We start from the raw sequence: 20,277 nt of genomic DNA, 5'->3' as shown, positions 1-20,277 counted from the left end.
ATGTTTAAGTTTCTTTTAAAGGCAGAAAAAGGGTTTTGAACTTAGAGATTGGGATTTCACAACCCCCAAGACTGAACCCATTTAGCAGAGCCATGGCTGAGGGAACTGACATGCAGATTTTATTTTATTTTACCATTAAATAAAATAATTTATTCTAATTAATATGACTTTCAATAAAGGGAAAATAATGAATATATACAAACGTATATGTGTGTGTATAACAAGATGAAGTTATGAGACTTTGTAGAAATAAAGGGAAAAAGTCAATAACTATATTTTAAAGTTTTTATTTTCTTTAAATACATTGAGAAATACATAGAGAAGGGCCAAAAGAGAGCTTGGATACTTTTGATATATTGAATTCAGAAGGTTTATAAGCAGTAAATGAGAATCTCTTGTATTATGGACATGTATAATGAAACTAAAGGCTTAGTTGCCACTGTTTCAATTACAAAGTACAGTATCTCTGCTATTATACCACTAGTTTTAATAGGTGGCTTTGAAGATGTGAACTTATAGGAAAAAAAACTTTTAGGGTACATTACCACTTGTGGCAATTTTATAAACTGTGAACATAGTCATATACAATATACTGTAACAACACTGAGACTTACTGAAACAAAATAAGCAAAAGCAGTGGGGCGGATTGAAAAAACAAAGCTTTCTATGCCAAAGAAGTCGATTGGGCATCTACAATGTGTGAGGTTCCTGAAAATATGAAGTCACTGCCCCTCTTTTAAAGAGAAAAGGGGAAACAGCCAAGCTCATATAGAATAAACGCTTGAAGATAGTGACAGGGTCAATGCTAGCCCTTAGAAGAAGAGATGATGGTTTGGCCATTATGACCTAGTAAAAAAGCAACATCCTACAGAGGGGTCGAGAGTGGGTTTTCCTATAGCTGCTGCACTTATGTGAGGTGGTTCAATGTCATTCTCCACCCAACCATATTTACTTACTTAGTTTCATAGTTAGGGTTGGTACATTCCAGAACAGTTCTACAGAAAAATACATGTTGCTGTGTTTTGGGGTCAGTCTCACTATGTAACAGGAGAGGGTATCCCCGGTTTGCAGTTGCTACCTTTCTGTCTGAAGGGCTCAGTGTAGGTATGAGATGCTACCTTCTTGGTTCTGAGCAGAGCCGGCATCCGATGCTCCAGTCCACACTGGCTGGATGCTAGTTGGGAACAGGGTTGGAAACCTTAGGTTCGTCTTGCATATTTCTGAGCTCTCCCTGAGGTCTCATTGCGTACTGTAAACATTCTTTGTGCTAAGGATCTGCCAAGGGAGGCCGAGCCTTGCCTGAGGTAGGTGTCACTGGGTGCTCTTTGTACTCTGAGTGGAAGACTAAGAGGAAGTGCTGCTTCCAGCTCATGGTAGACTCTGGTACAAGATGCTCAGGCAGACACACATGCACTGCAGAGGCAAATGGGTACCCTTTGCCACAAGTCATGTGACAAGTCATGTGTGTTACGCCAGTCCTCCTTGGAACCGGCTGTGCCAGCTTATTGAGTGAGATCATCAGAACACCTGAGTGTAAATGCGAAGCTTCCTTTTTGCCCTTCTGTGTGAGGATTGAGCATCATCCCTAGGGTCCTCCTTGTTGTTTAGCTTCTTTACAACTATAGATTTTAGTATGTTTATCCTATATTATATGGCTAATATCCACTTATAAGTGATTATATATCGTATGTGTCTTTCTGCTTCTGGGTTACCTCACTCAGGATGATCTTCTCTAATCCCCACCATTTGTTTGCAAATTTCATGATTCCCTTGTTTTTTGCTGAGTAGTATTCCATTGTGGAAATGTACCACAATTTCTGTATCCATTCCTCCATTGAGGACCATCTAGGTTGTTTCCAGATTCTGGCTATTACAAATAAAGCTGCTATGAGCATAGTTGAGCAAATGTCCTTATTGAATGATGGGGCATCTTTTGGGTATATGCCTAGGAGTGCTATAGCTGGATCTTGAGGTAGCACTATTTCTAATTTTCTGAGAAAGTGCCAGATTGATTTCCAAAGTGGTTGTACAAGATTACATTCCCATCAGCAACAGAGGAGGGTTCCCCTTTCTCCACATCCTCTCTAGCATGCATCATGCCTTAAGTTTTTGATCTTAGACATTGGAAGTAGGAGAAGACAAGAAACAGGACAGGAGCCTTCCATGAAGGACCTCTGAAATCCCCACCAGGGTATTGAAGGAGATACTGAGATTCGTGGCCAAACTTTGGGCAGAATACTGGAATCCTTATGGAAGAACAGAGTGATAGAAAGACCTGCAGGAGACAGGAACTCCACGAGGAGAACAACAGAGCCAAAAAACCTGGGCCCAGGGGCTCCTGCAGAGACCGATATTCCAACTAAGGACCATGCATAGAGAGGACTTACACCCCCTGCTCAGTGGCTGTTCAGTGTCCAAGTGGGTTTGCTACTAAGGGGTACAGAGGCTATTACCTTCCCCTGGGGGATGCAGCCTTGCCAGGCCACAGAGGAAGATGATGCAGCCAGCCTTGATGAGACCTGATAAGCTAGGGTTGGATAGAAGGGGAGCAGGTCCTCCCCTATCAGGGGACTAGGGAAAGGGCATAGGTGGAGAAGAGGGAGAGTGGGTGAGACTGGGAGGAGACAAGGGAAGGGGCTGCAGCAAGGATACAAAGTGAATACATTGTAATAAATAAATATATAAATAAAGTTAAATTTAAAAAGTGGTAAGCTTCCTTGTTGCTGTCTTCTTCCTCCTCTCCATTTCTCTCTCCTTATTTTCCTCCCTCCTCTTCCCCTCTCTTTCTTTTCTTCCTTCACTTTTCTTCCTCTTTCTTTTGATTTTTGAGGCAAGTTTTGTATGAATCTAAGGCCAGCTCTGAACTTACAGTCTTCCTGGCCGAGCTGGTGTTGTAAATATAAGCCCCCATATCTGTTCTTGTATTCTTCTGAAGTATTTGTAAGGCCAGTCTTCTACCTAACAGAAGCCTTTGGCTGAGCCTCAGCATGTGAGTCCCGCCAGCTCTAGGGAGCTACCTTCTCCAGCCCATATCTGCTTTCGATGCTAGAAACTGAGTGTTTGGGCTGTTCTATCTACCTGCTGCACATCTTTAGAGAGGTCACGTGACCTCTCAGTGGCTCCAGTTTCCTTCTCTGCAATGACCATTCTGCCCTGTTCTATGGAGATTATTAAGAGGCACTGTGCCATTGTACCCTGAAGACTATACGGTGGTGACCTCCACTGGCCACAAGAACCAAACATCACAGGCAGACTCTGGAGAAGACTGTCCCCACCCAAAATGTCTAGGAGGGGACGAGATATAATAGAGTTCATTCTGCAGGTACCATGGCTTAGCATGTCCTAGGGGTGGGATTTATTTCAAGTTTTAGAATCCCTGCTAGAGATGTTCCCAAGCCTTATTCTGTTTAACAATATTAGTGTCCAACGAAGATCTTAGGAAAAGGGGTGGGGCTGAGAAACTCACGTTAATACTGATGCTCATGTCTGTATCAGTGCAGACCACGGGAGACCTGTTAACCAGAATGGCGGGTTGATCGGAAGAACCATGTATTTGTCTAGGCTCAAGCTGAAGGGCTGAGAGTAAGTTTCATTTAAGTGAGTCCTGAATTCCCTTAGGGAGAAATCCTAAGTGTCAAGGCTTTTACCTACTTCTCTTGTCCCCTGCTTGAACTGACTGCCAACTTAAGAGGGAAGCTAGGATTGTAGGCTTCCCCATCTTGGCCAAAGGCATGGGAAGTTATAGAGAAGCACACATATCTGCTCTCAGAAGCAGCGACATGAGTTCTGCACATACCTGGAACAGTATCCTTGGAGGAAGGACCAGGCAGAAACCCACTGAACCTGAGAGAATATTAATGAATAGGAGATGGAGGTTGGGGCACACCCTGTCCTAAATCTGGGTCTCCTGTAAGAGGAACTGGAATCATATCGCATGAGAGCTACTCAGGACCCATGATCCAAACACTGTCCAAACCATAAGCATCATTCCTAAGGCCACACAGCCAGCGGTCTCTCATGACCCAGGACTCCTGTGTGACGGGTGCTGGGCCCCCGTGGAGTGGAACACCAGCTTAACACAAGGAAAGCCCAAGAAATTCAAATAACAAAAAAAAAAAATGGGAAACCATATTTTAGGTTTCCTTTTTAAAAGAGAACTATCAATGTGCCTGAAGAAGCCTGGAATTGAGACAGAAGAGCCACTGATCTTGGAAACGCGAATCAGAAGTTTTAGGAATTAAAATTGATTACTTGATTTACATGGAAGACCTTAGTAGCTGTGTGAAAGGCCATCAGGTACACTGAAAAACAACAAAGGAAGGAATCAAGCAGATGTGTTCAAAGGTAGAAATCATCAAAAGCCATACAGGCTGACTGAGGGCCTAGTAGGGCTTTAGAAGCTGGGACGTGAAGGACAAGGGAAGGGTGATGCTGAATGAGGTAATAGTTGTAATTTCTGATGGGAAGATTCACTAATTCTTGGACTGTAGAGACAATGGACTCTTGCACCAGATTTGAGAAGGACACCCACAAGGGAACATCAACTAACAGAATTGCTCAGCATAATGAGAGAATTTATCTACTTTCATCTTGAGCTGTTTCCTGAATATGCTGTCTGCTTTGTCAAGAAACTGTGTCCTCATATTTACCAAACCCACTGCCAGTGCTTGCCTGGTAACCTTTCCCAGCATGGATGTTCTTTTACTGCCTGGTATCTGGGCTAAACTGTTTCCCACCCCCACCCCCCTTAGGAAAGCCTTCCCAGAATCCCTCCTTTAATCTTATTCCTGCTGACCATGGGAATGACCGGGCAGTCTCAAGGCTCTTGCACTGTTACTGTTGTGTTCTGCTTGCTTGTTTCACTTTGGTTCCTATTCCTCCATGATCTCCCTGCAGTTGGGCTCACCACGGCTCATGGACACATAGTTCAGTTGATCATGTCCATCATCACCTCAAAGGTCATAGGGAATGAATCAAACTATAAACCAGTAGATTATAAAGTACCCACACTAGGGCCCAGAGACACAGCAGAGAGCAACTACAAAAGGTAGTGCTGCTTATGGGCAAAGTCAAGCTTTCTTCCCAAATGGAACATACACACTGCTTCTACCACAAACTGCCGCTATACACATCTTTTGTATATCCGCTTAAACACTTTTTAAGTTAAATAAATAACAGATTTTTAAAGCTTATTATTTCATTTAAAGCCTTTTTCTGTGGCTACTTTGGTGATGGACAGAAAGCCATGAGAGGGAAGGTTTGGCTTGTTTTAATATGCTATGTTTGGGAACCTTGCTTCTTCCATATGTGGTCATTGATCATACCTCATGATAAGAACACCTTTGGTTCTCTTTGCAATTTTCAAGACTTCTGTTCAGTCTGATACTAACCCAACTTAGTATCCAGAAATTCTAATGCATTTCAGAAATGGTCCGGGTAAAGTAGGGTCCCTTGTTGGTGTAACAGGAAGCAGAGAGTTGATAAATAGGCCTGTGTGGTCCACACAGTGACACATGGCTTCTGCAGTGATTTCTGTTCATATGTAACATCAGTGAAGCCAGAAGAGAGGATCTCAAGGTGATGCCGTAAAAATCTGTGAGCTGAGATCCTAAAAACGTCGGGGCCTATGTTCAAACCCAGTACACATTTGGAAATAGTAAATTAAGAGAGGCAAAAGGAGCTGCAGAACGCAAGCACAATGATGGCTCCAAGAGAGCTCAACAGCCAGAAATTGGCAAAGAGACACAAACTTAACATCTGGACACCAAATACAAAATACAATTACTGGGGCAGATTACTTGGTTGTCATGCATAAGGTCTTAGGTTCAGTCCCCTGAACCCCTGAAAAAAAAAACACCCACAAAAATGAATGCCACCTTATAGGGTACACACATAGCTAATTAGCTGAGATCAGCCCACATCATCACTGAGCTGATGAAATGAAGACCTAACTCTTTAAGGAAATACAGTGGATTTAGAATTTTCCAGTTAAGAGGACAGGGAAGCAAATCAGCATTGGGTACATTTACTTAAGGTATGGTCTCTTATTCATGTAAAAACAAGAAAATTCTCGTGGATGGCCTAGCCTTGGGTACTCCACACATTCACTCAGGCCTCCTAAAGAATCTTGTGTCTTTCCAAAGCAGATAAATGGATTTTGTGGCTCTAATGGAGACTGCCTCTTCTGAGGAAGAGCCAAAATCCAGGATACATCGACCTCTGTAAAAAGGATAGAAGCTGGGAGATTTTCAAGCCTTCGAGAGAGAGACCATTAACTGAGCATGTCCTCTCGGGATGGATATTAATTCGACGCCTTCCTAAGCATCTCCCAGGTGCTTCCAGTCAAGATGGGGGAGTGCTGGCCAGGGAGTCTGCATATAGATACTTGGTAGTGTCCACTGATGTGAACAGCAACCAACCCTGAACCCAAAGACAGCCAGGGACAGGTGACATAAGTGGGGCCTGAATATCTAAGGAATGTCTCCTGTGTGTCTGAATTCCTGGCAGGCTACTTGTCCACATGACACCATGAGCTTTGTTCTGGAAAAACATCTTTCCTCTTGATACCCTTACCAGCCTTGAGACCCATGCGCACTTCTGCAGTGTTTAACCATCTCTGTCATTTCTTTTCTCCAGCGGAAGATACTAGTCTGTCTCAGAAGAAGAAGGTGACTGTGGAAGATCTTTTCAGTGAAGACTTCAAAATCCATGACCCGGAGGCCAAGTGGATAAGCGGTAAGCCCATAGTCCTTAGAGCACTTGGGAGGTCCTTCTCACTCCCGCCACCTCTCCGTCTCGTCTGGGTGTGGCTGTGACTGTCAGCGCACTGCCATCATAAGCATATGTGACCCTGGGATGGCCACTCCTTACTCTACAGACTGCTTTAGCTTTGTGAGAAATGGGCTTTGTTGAGGCCCCATCCTCCACGCGTAGCCTCCCTCCTGGAGCCGTCACTTCTCTCAAGGAGATGAAACATGTTGCTAAGCAACAGAGCCCATGGTGCTGCTCTGCTGAGCCTTCCTTCTCCATGGTGCTGGTCTTCTTCTCTACCTTAAGTTCACCTCCACTCACCAGGGAACTTGGCTGTGACCAAGGACTGAGCAAGGTCACTGGCAAATATAGGGATCTGTGCAGATGCTAAGAAATATAGCTTCCCTGGATCCAATCTCATTTTCTAGTCAGGGGAACTTTTTTCTTAAACAACAAAGCAAAACGAATCAGGGTGCAGATGGCAGTATGTTCCTGACTCTTGATGCCCAGGATAATGAATTTCCTCTGAGTGGGTCTGAAATCTCATGAGCCTCCTCCCTGACCTTCAGTGGCAGCTGGTATCTCTCCTGCTATGCCCATTTACAGTTGCGCTTTGCTTTGTCTTCCCTTTAAGGAATGCCCCTGAAAGTGACCTCTGTAGTTGGCAAGCCTTTCCAGTGCATCAAGCCCAGGCCCAATCCTTCCTTTTATAACCGGGAGTTCCAGACAGTAGGAGATTTCCTGAAAGCCTGGCATGTCAAAGCTGGTCTGCAGCACAGTGGGCTGGCCACCCACCTGACCTCCAGTTTTGTGTCCTTTGTATTGTCCCGAGTTGCATAGTATTATTAGAGTCATTTGTTGTCCAACAACCTGGGAAAAGCTTTCCTTGCTTTGCCTACTCAAAAAAACCAATTAGCAATGCTCTCTCCTTCTATCTCTCTCTTTCTCAAAACAGTGGTGCCTCTTTTGTTACCTGCTCTGGAAGTGGTATTAATTCCTGGCCCAAGATTAGCTCCTTTCCCAGGCAGATCAGGAGATGGGTGCTGTAAAGTCTGCATGCTGTAAAGTCTTCAAAACGGCAAGTGGGTTTGGGGGAGTGCTAGGGAATTGTATATGGAGATCCAGGAGGGTGAGAGCGCAGGGGGCTCCTGCTGTCCGGGGAGTGAGCTTCACATTTGCTGTTACAGGCGCCTTAGCATCCTCCCCACCCAACCCTGAGTGGGTGTGCATGAATGTGTGTGTTTGTGTGTGTGTGTGTGTGTCAGCATACACATGTATATATTTGTGTTTTGACCCAGTGTGTAGGCGGCTCTGAGAACTCAGGCAATGTTCAAGGTCGGGTCTTGAGAATAAAACACAGTTTCCTTGGGAACTCAAAGATGTGATCTGGAGAGAAACATTGATCCTAACTCAGTAGGTGCAGAGATGGAATCCTGCTTTCTCATTCTCCATGGGAAGCCATTTTGGAGACTGTGAACGGTTTTAAATGGATGGCTAGGGTTTATCAGATAAGAGAGAACAGACCTCTGGGAAATGTAAGTCTAAAACACCAGCCTGGGCTAAACTGTGATCAGAAGAAGCAAATGCAAGCTAAGAAACAATGCCCAGGGATGAGAAAGTAAAACAAGTCCAAATAGCAAGGCAAACGCTGGTTGCAAAGATACACAGAAGAGTAGAAGTAAGGGGTATCAACTCTGGGGTTCAGAGCTCACCAGAAAGATTCCAGGAGGGGCCAAAGAGTAGAATGTGCATTTTCTGTTAGGTTGACATGGTTTCAGTCACCTTAGTCCTAAACTATCAATCTAAATGAAGAGATGACAATAGGAGGGAGGTGTGACTATGGAAGAAAAGGGAGGGGAAGGGTAGGGAAGGGAAGTAAGCTATGAGATAGAGTTGCTTTGGTCATGGTGTCTCTTCACTGTACCCTTATAAAGGAAGGCATTTATCTGGGGCCTTGATTGTAGTTTCAGAGGCTTGATCCATAATCATCATGGTGGGAAGCATGGAGGCATGTAGGCAGGCATGAGAAGTAGCTGAGAACTATATCCTGATCCACAGGCAGAGGCAGAAGGAGACAGAGACACAGAGACAGGGAGAGAGGAGAGAGAGACTGAACTGACAAGGGCTTTTGAAAACTCAAAGCCAAACCCTAGTAACATACTTCTTCCAACAAAGCCACACCTCCTAATCCTTTCCAAATAGTGCCACGCTCTGAGGACTAAGCATTCAAATATATGAGTCTATGAGGGCCATTCTTATTTAAAGCACCACAGGGACCTTTTCTTTGCTGTTTCCATGCTTCTGTGACATGGGGCAACATTGTGGTTACTGCTTCTTTCCAGATAGAATCACCCCAATTCTACTCTTACTCACAGTCTCAAATCTTGCTCTCTGTCCTCACCCCTCGGTTTCTCGTGCATCATCTTCTGCAGCTGAAATGACATGAAGGAGGTTAAAACACTCCCCCGCCCCGACCCTGCCTGCATTCACTGCCACTTTTAGCTATCAGTGACTCACCTCCCGTCTACACGGCACCTAAAAAACCACAGGTGAACTTTGCCTGGCTTGACGGATAATTGTAGGCAACCTCTTCTTTCTCCCTCATTTTTGTTCATGAGAATATGTTCATCTGGATATAAATGCATCTTCATTTCTGCCCCATTCAGCACCCGCATCTTGCCCTCACTAATCTATGTTCCCAGTGGGGTTCCATCTGTTCTCCTGTCCTCTGTGGCCTGGGGCAACTGTGGACTGTGATATCTTCCCCATTCTGATTCCCTTGGAGCCCACTCTGTTGAGGCATCTATTCCAGGTTCCTGAACTTCCTTTGGTCAAGGTCTCGGAGGAGCTCTAGGTTACTGAATGCCAGCGTCATTCCTCAGGGTCGTTTATTAGATCATTCATCACCCTGACAGCAGTGTTTGCTGGAGTGAGTGTTTGCTGGTCCTCCTATAGACAATTCTTTTTGCTAATGATGGCCCAGCCATGCCGTACTCTGGTGTATTCCTGCCTTGTAGGTAGCTCCCTACACCCCAGGCCTCTTGTTGGTGGTCTGTGTTCTTAACACTTTCCATGATGGAAGTCCCCGCCCAGGGCCTGGGTTGACCCTGCCTTCTTTCACCTGCACACTCCTGCTGTTCCCATATGTCTCAATGACATTCTACATTTAACCTTAACACACATTTACAAACCTGAGGTCCTGATCCTATCCAAAACTATAAACAAACAGAAGGAAATCAAACCTGTGCCCCACCCAGAGCTCCATAATGTGGACTGCTGGAAAACTCACCCATCTTTGTAAAGAGCCTGAAGCAAATGCCATTACAAGATGGCGCCGACATCTGGTGTGTGAGATCGTAAACAACTGCCTATGCGCATGCGCTAAAGCTGAATTCGAGCCTGGGATTGGCTCACTTAGTGATGTAAGATGGCCTGATGGGCTGCATCCAATCAGGAACCAACACGTCACCATTTAGGGTATAAAAGGAGTGCCATTTTGGGGCTCTAGGTCTTCCTCTCATTACTGCTGAATAAACGCTTGCTGCAGAAGAATCCTGGTGTCCGTGTGCGTTCTTGCTGGCGAGACGACCACGCGGGCTACACATCTTAATTTCCTGGACCAGCCCCACGTGCTGTTTATTTGTCAAATAGTCCCTTTCGGAGCCTGGTTCAGATTGATGTTAATTCCAAGATGAGAGTAGTGGGTTTTCACATGGAATCCATTTCCTCCTTGTCATCTTTCAAGCCTTTGTCTGTTTAGCACCAGGGTTGCATGCAGCCCAGGCTGGCCTCAAGCTTCCAGTGTGGTGAAAGATGACTGCCTGCTGCAGACTTTCCTCTGATCACCTTCATCTTCTTGAATCCTGCTACTTGACAGTAGAGAGCCCTCTGTGTCTCGGGACACAGAACTGGAGAGACTGGAAAATTGGACAAAATTGCCTCCTTTGAATGTAGGAAAGTATCAGCTGGCTAGTTGATACTGGAAAAGTATATGTTTGAGGAGATAAAATTGGCCTTGGTGCTCAGGGCTCAAAGCAATTTGATTTCCAAATGCATTTTAGCCTCTCCATGTTGTTCTGAAAAACCAGATGGGCTTTTAAAAATAAAGCTTGAGGGGTTCTGTAAGAGGGAATTCACACTTAAAATGCTTTCTGTTTTTCCACTGCTTTTGGGAGACCACAATTTTCAATCAGAACCAGAATGGAAGAAAGTAGGGATGGACCCTGGGCATCAGAGCCTGCAACACCATTGCCTATAGGAACCGTGAATTCAGGAATGTAAAACTGTTTCTCCCTGCCTGTGGCAGTTCCGCAGTCCCTGACCAAGGCAACACAAAGAAGGAGTTCATAGTTCAAGGCCCAGCCCACTGTAACAGGGAAGCTGCTACGGTTGGAGAGTGAGGCAGAGGAGACATTGCATCTGCAGTCGGGGAAATGGAAAGAAATGAACTCTGGTCATCATGGTTTCTGTTGCTTTATAAAATACCAAGGTCGAAAACGACTAGGGGAGGGAAGGGTGTATTTCACTTCCACTTCCACACCACAGTCCACCGTTGAGGGAGTCAGGGCAGGAACTCAGGGGGGATCCTGGAGGCAGGAACCCAAGCAGCTTCGTGGAGGAGTGCAACTTACTGGCTTGCTTCTCAAGGCTTGCTCATCCTGTTCTTACACAACTCAGGACCACCTGCCCAGATGCATCACTTCCGACATCGCTCACTAACCCAAGAAAATGCCCTACGGACCTGCCTACAGGCCAATCTAATGGAGGCATTTTCTCAGTTGAGGTTCCCTCTTCCTAGATGACTTCAGCTTGTGTCAAGTTAACAAAAAACTACCCAGCCCATGGAATGGTACCAACTACAGTTAAGGCAGATCTTCTCACCTCAAGTGGCCCAGTCTAGATAACCTCTCACAGACATGCAGAAGCTTGTAATCTAGGTAGTTCTAGACCCTGCCACGGTGACGATCTGTATTCAGCATCATCTGAAGTCACTGTACACTATGAACATTGATGCGTGTCTTCGAGCCATGTCTGAGATGGAAGCACCATGTGACTGCATGTTTGTGCAGATAACAGTGGACTGTCTTTCTCTTTGGTTGCCATCTTCGAGACCCCAGTTTCCTCTGGAGCAGAGAATCTTGGTGTTCCAGCCTCGGGAGGCCAATTATTTCTCTGGTGTCAGATGGGGTCACACCGACCACACTTATGCTCCCTCAGTGCCTGCCTGTCACACTGTTCTCTGCTCTCCCCCCATGCAGCCTTTTATATCTGAGATAAAACCTCAGTCTGTTCACCCTTCTCCATGACTTCCTGTGGGAGTCTCCTATGCTCCCCACGGGGAAAATGCAGAAGGCGGTAATATTTGCTGTCGGAAGCAATACAAACAGCCACAGTTGCTACATCACACATCTCCCTCACTTCCTTCTCTCTGACTCTTACTTCAATCTTCACTAAATGCCGACAGGCAGGAGCTTTTACCTTTACTTTAGGAACTAGAAAAATATGAATCCAAGAAGTTAAATATGCTGTGTGTGTGATAGCTTGTAACTATAGTCCCAGCCCTCAAGAGGACCGGGTCTCCTTTTCCGATGGTTTTCAAGAGGCCTGGGTTCTCCTGCCTCAGTGCACCTTCTTGAGTTTCCTTTCCTCCTCTCCGGGAGCTCTGCCACTTTCTCTCTGCAACACAGCCTCTGCCAGCTCACAAGGTGGACCACCACCGCACCTCTGCCAAAGCTTCTTGCTTTTACTTCTATCTCTGTCTGAAAACATTTTGTATCAACAATTCTCTTTACAAATTCCCATTGACTTCTTGTGGCTTGACCTCAAATAAGCTCTCTTTAAATTCTCCAAAATTAGAGTTAATTGTAAAAGCCAGACAGAGTGTTCCCTTGGGTAGCAGCTAGATCTTGGACACCACCCCGCTGGCTTCCTGAAGTGCTCACAGTCTGCTGCCACACCCTAACAATGGCGTGATACCCCCATAAACCCTGACGCTGGGACTGTTTAATTCATGATGCCAGCACCCCAGACCCCAGAGACTAGTATGGGCCAATTGTCTGTCACTAAAGAGGGATGCACTCTGGCTCTTTATCTTTGGTGAGTGTTACTTTCCTGGGAAATTTAATGCTCCTTTGCTACAGCCCATACCTACTGGTTGATGGATCTCTTTTTGCATTACAATGGCCACTTTGATCTAGGGAAATATATGTGTTTGTGGGTTGAATGTATCTGTATATGTGCATTCATTTTTCTTGGGGAAGGGAATCTCAAATAGGAGTTCTGTGCTGTTTTTCTTCTCAGCATGAAGACTGATTCTTTTTCTAGGACATTAAGCATTTGTTTCAAGAACACAGAGATTCTAAGGACCTTAACATCTTCCGTAGCTTCTACACCTCCTCTTCTTCCTCCTCTTCCTCCTCCTTTTCCTCCTCCTCTTCCTCCTCCTCTTTCTTCTCCTCTTCCTCTTCCTCCTCTTCTTCTTCCTCCCCTTCTTTCTCCTCCTCTTCCTCCTCACTAGAGGAAGTAAGCAAATTGGCCCATAGGCGGGAGACAAGGATGCTGCTCATTCTTCATGGTAATCTCTGAGTCCAGGACAGGCAACCCTCCATATGACAACATGAGCAGCCTAATAACAGCAATAACATTTTCACTCCAGCATCCCTCATATTTTTAATTGCTCTCTGATTAAGAGTGAAAATCTAGATGAGTCCCAACATCCTGTAGCCATTTGGGCCAAGAGTGAGACATGCCTTGGGACCTTTTCTACAGTGGTTCTCAAAAGGCACACCTAAAAGCCCCATTAGCCTTCCCACAGTGACCCTTACTGTTTGCCTTTATTGCCTAAATTAAATTATCTCACATAGTCTTTAACTATGACAACCTGCTGGAACCTAATTAATTATTATTGACATCTTCCCAAATATGGATCACCTTCTTAATTAATAAGAGTCTCTTGATCTCTCTGTAATTGAGCATAAGCCCCTGGAGGATGTGGGTCTTCTACCTGAACCTACATTGATGGTCAGGTGGCTGTTTCCATCTTTTACCTTCACAGTTAGCTTCTCCGGGGCCTTGAATATATTATGGTAATTACATTTCACTCCTAGGCTAGACTCTCTGGCCTGTAATAAAATCTTGATAAGTATTAATTGATTGAATGACTGAGTCAGCATATGAGAGATTGCATCTGTTTTTATTTTGTTTCTAGTTGCTATAAAATATGCCCTGACAAAAGCAACCTAGGGGACCATTTCTCTCAAGCTCTTGCCATTGTGATTTCCCTGCAATGATGGGTTGTACCCTAGCACTATGAGTAAATGGCTCTTTTCTCCCCCAGCTCAGATGATTTAGGTTGTGTCAAGTTGACAGTTAAAACTAAACAGCACAGTCTCCATGGAAGAGTCTTTGGGGTAACAAATTTTCTAGTTGACTGAGGACTAACCAGATCCTTTAATCCTTACAATGCTTGGCACTTTAAGAAATTCCTCACACATATGTAGTAGCAGATATGCGTTGGATCTTAATGCCTTGCCTCAAGAAGCAATCTCATAGAGCATAGGGATGGTATTTTTATGTGTTGCCTTAGGTGTTGCTCATTCCTTCTCTACTGAGCCAGGGGTGGTGCACACTCTTTCAATCCTAACACTTGGGAGGTGAGGAAGGAGGTTTTTGAGTTGAAGGCCAATCTGAACTGTGTCTGAAAGAAGCAGGGACAATGGCTGGAGACTCAGCTCCCAGCAAAGATATATCTCTGCATCTTTGCAAGGTCAAAATTCAGAAAGCCAGTTGCTTTTCTTCGCTTCCCTCAGCTCACATTGTTAGGCATGGTTTTCATCAGCTAGTGATTGTCATAACAAATCTGCCATGGTTTGCACATGTGTCTCCAGAGGATCATATGTTAAAGGTTTAGTAGCCAGCTCTCACTACTATTGGAAGTTTGTGGGACCTTGAAGAAGTGGGGCTTGGTGTAGAGAGATGGCTCGGTGGTTAAGATCTCTTTCTTCTCTTTTAGAAGACCCAGGTTAGGTTTCTAGCACCCACATTGGGCAGTTCACAACTGCACGTAGCTTCATCTTGTCGGGATCTGATGCTCTCTTCTGACCTCTGCCCACATCCTCTCTGACATGCACATACCCCCTCCCATACACACATACACATAAAAAAGGCATAAACTGAATCTTAAGAGAAGTGAGATGTTATGGGACTGGTCATGTCCTTGAGGGAGATAGTGGGGCCTCTGCCCCCTACTCTTTCTGTCCTTTCATGTTCCAGCTGTGAGGTGACCAATTTTCCCTGCTACACATTCCAACATCGACACACGATACCCCATCCTGTAGCAGAAACCTGAGGCCTAAAGGCTGTGGACTAAAACCTCTGGTACTAGAGAAGGATGAGAGCAGGAAGAGAGGAGAAACATCAAGTTTAAGCCTCGCCCACTCCCAATATTATGTTCTCTTTTCCCCCATATTTTCTAGTTTGAGCTATCTGTATATGCATGGGTATGAAGCTATCCACTGGAGCATGGTTGACTCACCATGCACCACACCCTTAAAGAAAAACTGACTCCCTTTCCCTAGCAAGTATCAGCTGTCAACAGCACAGCAGCTAGGAGCTAAATCAAGAATTTTACTCTTCCTTTCCCCCTTCCCACCCCTTTGCTGCCTCTCAAAATGATGAAAATCTTACAAGCCCACTATCTTAGTTAGGGTTCTATTGCTGTGAAGGAACATTATGACCTTGGGAACTCTTATAAAAACATTTAACTGGGGCTGGCTTACAGTTTCAGAGGTTTAGTCCATTATCATCATGGCAGGAAGCATGACAGCCTACAGGCAGACATGGTGCTGGAGAAGGAGATGAGAGTTCTACATCTTGATTCACAGGCAGCAGAAGGGGGCTGTGTGTCACACTGGGCATAGCTTGAGCATAGGAGACCTCAAAGCCCACCTCCACAGTGATACACTTCTTCCCACAAGGCCAAACCTCCTAATAATGCCCCTCCCTATGGGCCAAGCATTCAAACACATGAGCCTGTGGGGGCCATACCTATTCTAACCACCACACAACACTCTTTTTTGTTTTCTTTTGTTATGTTTTTATTTACTTTTTTAAAACTTTTTATTTATTGGTTCTTTGTAAATTTACATCGTGTACCCCAATCCTACTCATTTTCCCCTTTCCTCACATCCACTCTCTACCCTGGAAACCTACCTTGAAACAGAGGGGAGGAAAACATCTCATGTGGAAGCTATGGTGTGTTTCATTGTGTCCCAAAGTATACCCTTTTGTTCACACTTCTTTGTTTGCAAATGTTCATTGCAATGAGCCCTTGATCTGGCTTCTGCTACTGTTGATACTGAAACCTCACTGGCACTCCTCTCAGGTATCTTATTGTTGCCCTGTGTCATGGAGATCCTACAGCTTTGCATCTGTAGGATCAGCCCCTTCATGCAATCCAACAGTTCATGGATGGGATAGATGTTGGGGTGGGGAAATTCAAAGCGCTGGATCTGGGCCTGAGAGATACCTGAACTGGTCAGCCCACCATCTCTTCCACTCTCACACCCTTGGGGCTGGCTCAAAAGCAACCAGGGCCAGCTCTACCAAGGCATGGTGCTGGGCCTTTTCTCTCTAGTGTTGCAGTTGGTGAGGGACAGGACCAGTTCTCCTACTCTCATTACCCCTGGGCTTGTTCTTCTGTCTACCATAGATGAAGAGGAAGAGGGAGGGAAAAAAGGGCATTCCTTCTTCATCCATGACACCAGCAGACAAGAGGGAGAGCCAGTTTCCCTGCACTCAGGCCCTTGGGGTGGCTCACTTACAACCCCTGCATCCAAGGCCAGCTCTACTGTGCTGCCCAGGCAAGATGCAGGGCCAGCTCACCAGCTGCAGCAGGTAAGAGGCAGGGCCAGCTTTCCTGCTCTGGTGACCCCAGGGCCAGCTCTCCCACTTTCCCTAAGCGGCAAGGATCGAGACATGGAGGCATCTCTCTCATCCATGTCATGGGATGACAGACAAGTGGTGGGGCCAGCTTGCCCACACTCATGCCCTTCCTCTGGCTTGCTTACCTCCCTGCCACTAGGGTCAGCTTTACTGTGCTGTCCAGGCAACACACCAACACACTTAGTGAGCATCTCCATAAAGACCTCAGAAGCATCTAGAGACTACCCAGAGTTCACCATAGAGCTTTTACTAAAAATCAGGTTCTAACAGGGTAGGGTGGGCTGTATTTTAACAGGTACTGGGAATCAGGAAGTGTCTGTGAAGGACAAGACAATGGGCGGTAGGGGGGAGAAGGAGGGTTTCTCCTCTCTTCCTACTCTCATCAGCCGTCTCTTTAGCATATACCACTATGTACAAGGTACTCCATCTGCCTGCTGTTGCTGGTCTGTTCCAACCCTGACATCCTGAAGATCACAGCAGAAGGGCTGAAGGTGAGGGGTGCATCTGTCAGCAGCTTGTCACGGACTCCCAAAGCCCTAGGCAGGCAGGGGGAGTGTGAGCGCTGCTCTTTCCAACACTTTCTCTTGACTGATTTCTGCTGCTTGGTTTATTTTTATGTTACGTCTGATCTCTTCCTAAATACCTCTGAGAATCAAATACTGTCTACTGTAGTTGTAATGTTCAAAGACCAACCCGTAGGAATGGGGTTGGCTGAATAGAATAATTTTAATACTACTAATAATAATAACATTTGGAAGACTTGGATGAGTTTGGCTTTTTTGTCCCAAATTTTTATTTTACTTATTTTTATTTATGTGTGCCTGTGTGACTGACTGCCACACGTGTGCACCACTCATGGAGGTGATGTCAGATCCCTTGGAGCTATGGTGATGGGCAGTTACGAGCTACCAATAGTTGTTGGGAACTAAACTCAGAGCTCTGCAGGAGCCATGGGTGTTAGTAGCCCAGCTGTCCCTCGGTCCCCAGATCTGTTTTTAATCTAACATTCTGTGGGTATATTTTCTTTACACCTATGCTAACTTGGGGTTCATAAGTTACAACTCAAAACTTCTTTTTAATATACTAGCTTACTAATTCTTTAAGAAATTTATACATGAACATGATTTATTTTGATCATGTTCAACCCTCACCCCTCCCAGTCTTATGTCTTCTTTTTACTCTCACATTTTCCAATTTGTGCTGCCCACAAATGTATGGGTATGGAGCTATCCACTGGACCATGGTTGACCCACTGGGCCACATCCTTAAAAAAAAATACAAGCAAACAAACAAATAAAAAAACTGATTCCCTATCCCTAGCAAGTATCAACTGTCAACAGCACCACAGCTAGGAACTAAGTCAAGAATTCTATATGGGTCCAACCTCTTCCCACCCCTTCCCTGCCTCCTTCTCATCGCTGGACATATAGTGTAAAGAGCTGACAGCTAGAGATCAAGAATTCATCCTCAGAACTAAACTTCATTTAAGATTGAGTTTAACGTGGCTTGAGGAGCCTGATGACTGCACGCTGTAAATCTCTGTGATGTATCTGTGATAGGAGCCTGTCACATACCCAGGAGAGGGTAGGCAGCTCTCCTCAGCCCCCAGATGTACCCTTAGGTAACTTGCAGTAGAATATAACACAGTATTTCAGGGGATACCTTTTTTCTCAAATTTCTTCTCAATGACTTCACGCATTCAAATAAGATTTTACTAAATATGAAAAAAAAATCATGTTTATCCTTAAACCAAAGTATGTGGTTTAAAATTCAAAGTTAATGGGAACTGAAGTGCTAGCTCAATGGTTAAAAGTCCTTTCTGTTCTTCCAGAGAACCTGAATTCAGTTCCCAGCACCCAACTTGGGCGGTTCACAACCACCTATAACTTCAGCTCCAGGGAATCGGGTGCCCTCATCTGGTCTGTATGGACACCCCTACATACATGGCATATGCACAGACGTGCACACATCCACATCACATAAATAAAAATAAAAGTCTTTAAAAAAAACTCCGTGGGGGGTCAAGATCTCAGAATAAGTCAGGATAAGCAAAAATTTAAAAAAACAAAAACAAAAACAAGAAGATTCTCACTGGCCAGTAAACATTAAGAACAATGGCCACATTAGCATCCCCTGGAGTCCTTCTTTAAGCTACTAAAAGCTTTTCTTTCTAATTACCAGGATCCCAAGACAGTGCTTAAAAGGAAACACCGGTAATAAATGCAGAAGTTTCTCCTTCACTTTGATTCCCAGGAGAGTCTGTTTTCCGTTTGATTTCATTGTCTTCTTCAGGTTTCACCTCCTAGCTGGTTTTTAATCAAAGAGAGGAAAAGATCAACAATAACGCCTGTCCCCACCCACCCGATGTACAAACTTGATAAACAGAATGAAAGGACAAGGCAAGGATGCAACATCTAATTTGAATGGAATGATTCAAATTTTAAATTAGCACCTTTGAGTATGGCGATTTAATATTGTTGTAGTCATGAGGAGTACAAAAGAAAGAGGGTTGGAACTGAGGGCCTCTGAACAGAACCTGGCAAGTCCTTTTCTCATTTGCTTGCTGAAAATATCCCGCTGGTGTATCTTCTCGTGGTTTCCCCTCTCTTCTCTCTTTGACCTGTTTTCAAGGACTCCATCATGGTACCAAGGGAGACTAAGTTCTCCTTTGGTCTGGCTGCATAAAGCAATGTAAGCAGCTGAAACCATATCCTTGGAACACCTTTTGTTTGCTTCATAAATATTCAGGCTCTGCCAGGCAGGTATGGAACATGGGACTCTGGAACGTTGAATGATTTGGGATGGCAATGACATACAAGACATAGTCAGAGCTTTGTAGGCACAGCATGGGACATGTTTTAAATTGTTGTGTTTCAAAGGCACTGGTTTGTTTTCATTCGCCTCATCATGTCAGGACTGTCTCTGTAACTTGGCATGCAGTGTCCTGTACACGTTAGTGACATGAAGAAACAGATGGAATTGGCTTTTTTCTGGAAATGATTTGCGAAATTGGTGCAAATGTGAGGTATGTCCTAGCAGTATGTCCTAGTTGCCTTTCTGTGGCTGTGATGAATCACTCTGACCAAAAGCAACTCAGAGGAGGAAAGGGTTTATTCCACCTAACACTCCCAGGTGATACTCCATAATTAAGGGAAGTCACGGCAGGAACTCAAAGCAGGAACGTTGGAGGAGCACTGCTTGGTGATTCATTCTCTGGTTCATGCTCTTACACAGCACAGGTATGGTGCCACCTGTAATGGAGTGGGCCTCCCATATCAATAATCAATCAAGACATGGCTACAAGCCAGTCTGCTCTGGAAACTTCCTCAATAAGGAAGTTCCTCTTCCCAAGTGACTTTAGGTTGTGTCAAGTTGACAATAAAAACTAAGCAGCACAACATGTAAAAAAAAAAATCTACAACTACAACATGAAGAGCATATGATTTTAAAAAGAAAAATATTAAAGATGAGGCCGGGCATGGTGGTGCATGCCTGTAACCCCAGCACTCGGGGAGGTGGATCTCTGTGAGTTCAAGGCCAGCCTGATCTACAAAGAGAGTCCAGGATAACCAAGGCTAAGCAGAG

General features: G+C 44.9%; 1 protein-coding gene across 3 annotated transcripts in view; it reads left to right on the top strand.

Moving 5' to 3' along the window:
* Dpp6 (dipeptidyl peptidase like 6) overlaps positions 1 to 20,277 on the top strand; it is a 749,167-nt gene that overhangs the window by 452,200 nt on the left and 276,690 nt on the right. For all 3 annotated transcript variants that reach the window (XM_055612951.1, XM_055612949.1, XM_055612950.1), the window contains exon 3: positions 6,637 to 6,735. In XM_055612951.1, the coding sequence (XP_055468926.1) occupies positions 6,637 to 6,735 (99 nt within the window). The remainder of the gene's footprint in view (positions 1 to 6,636; positions 6,736 to 20,277) is intronic.

This window comes from Psammomys obesus, unplaced genomic scaffold (genome assembly GCF_907164565.1).
Source record: "Psammomys obesus unplaced genomic scaffold, mPsaObe1.curated_primary_1811, whole genome shotgun sequence".
Classification (NCBI taxonomy): Eukaryota; Metazoa; Chordata; class Mammalia; order Rodentia; family Muridae; genus Psammomys; species Psammomys obesus.
Note: the sequence above shows the minus strand (reverse complement) of the source record. Positions and strands in the feature narration are given on the sequence as shown.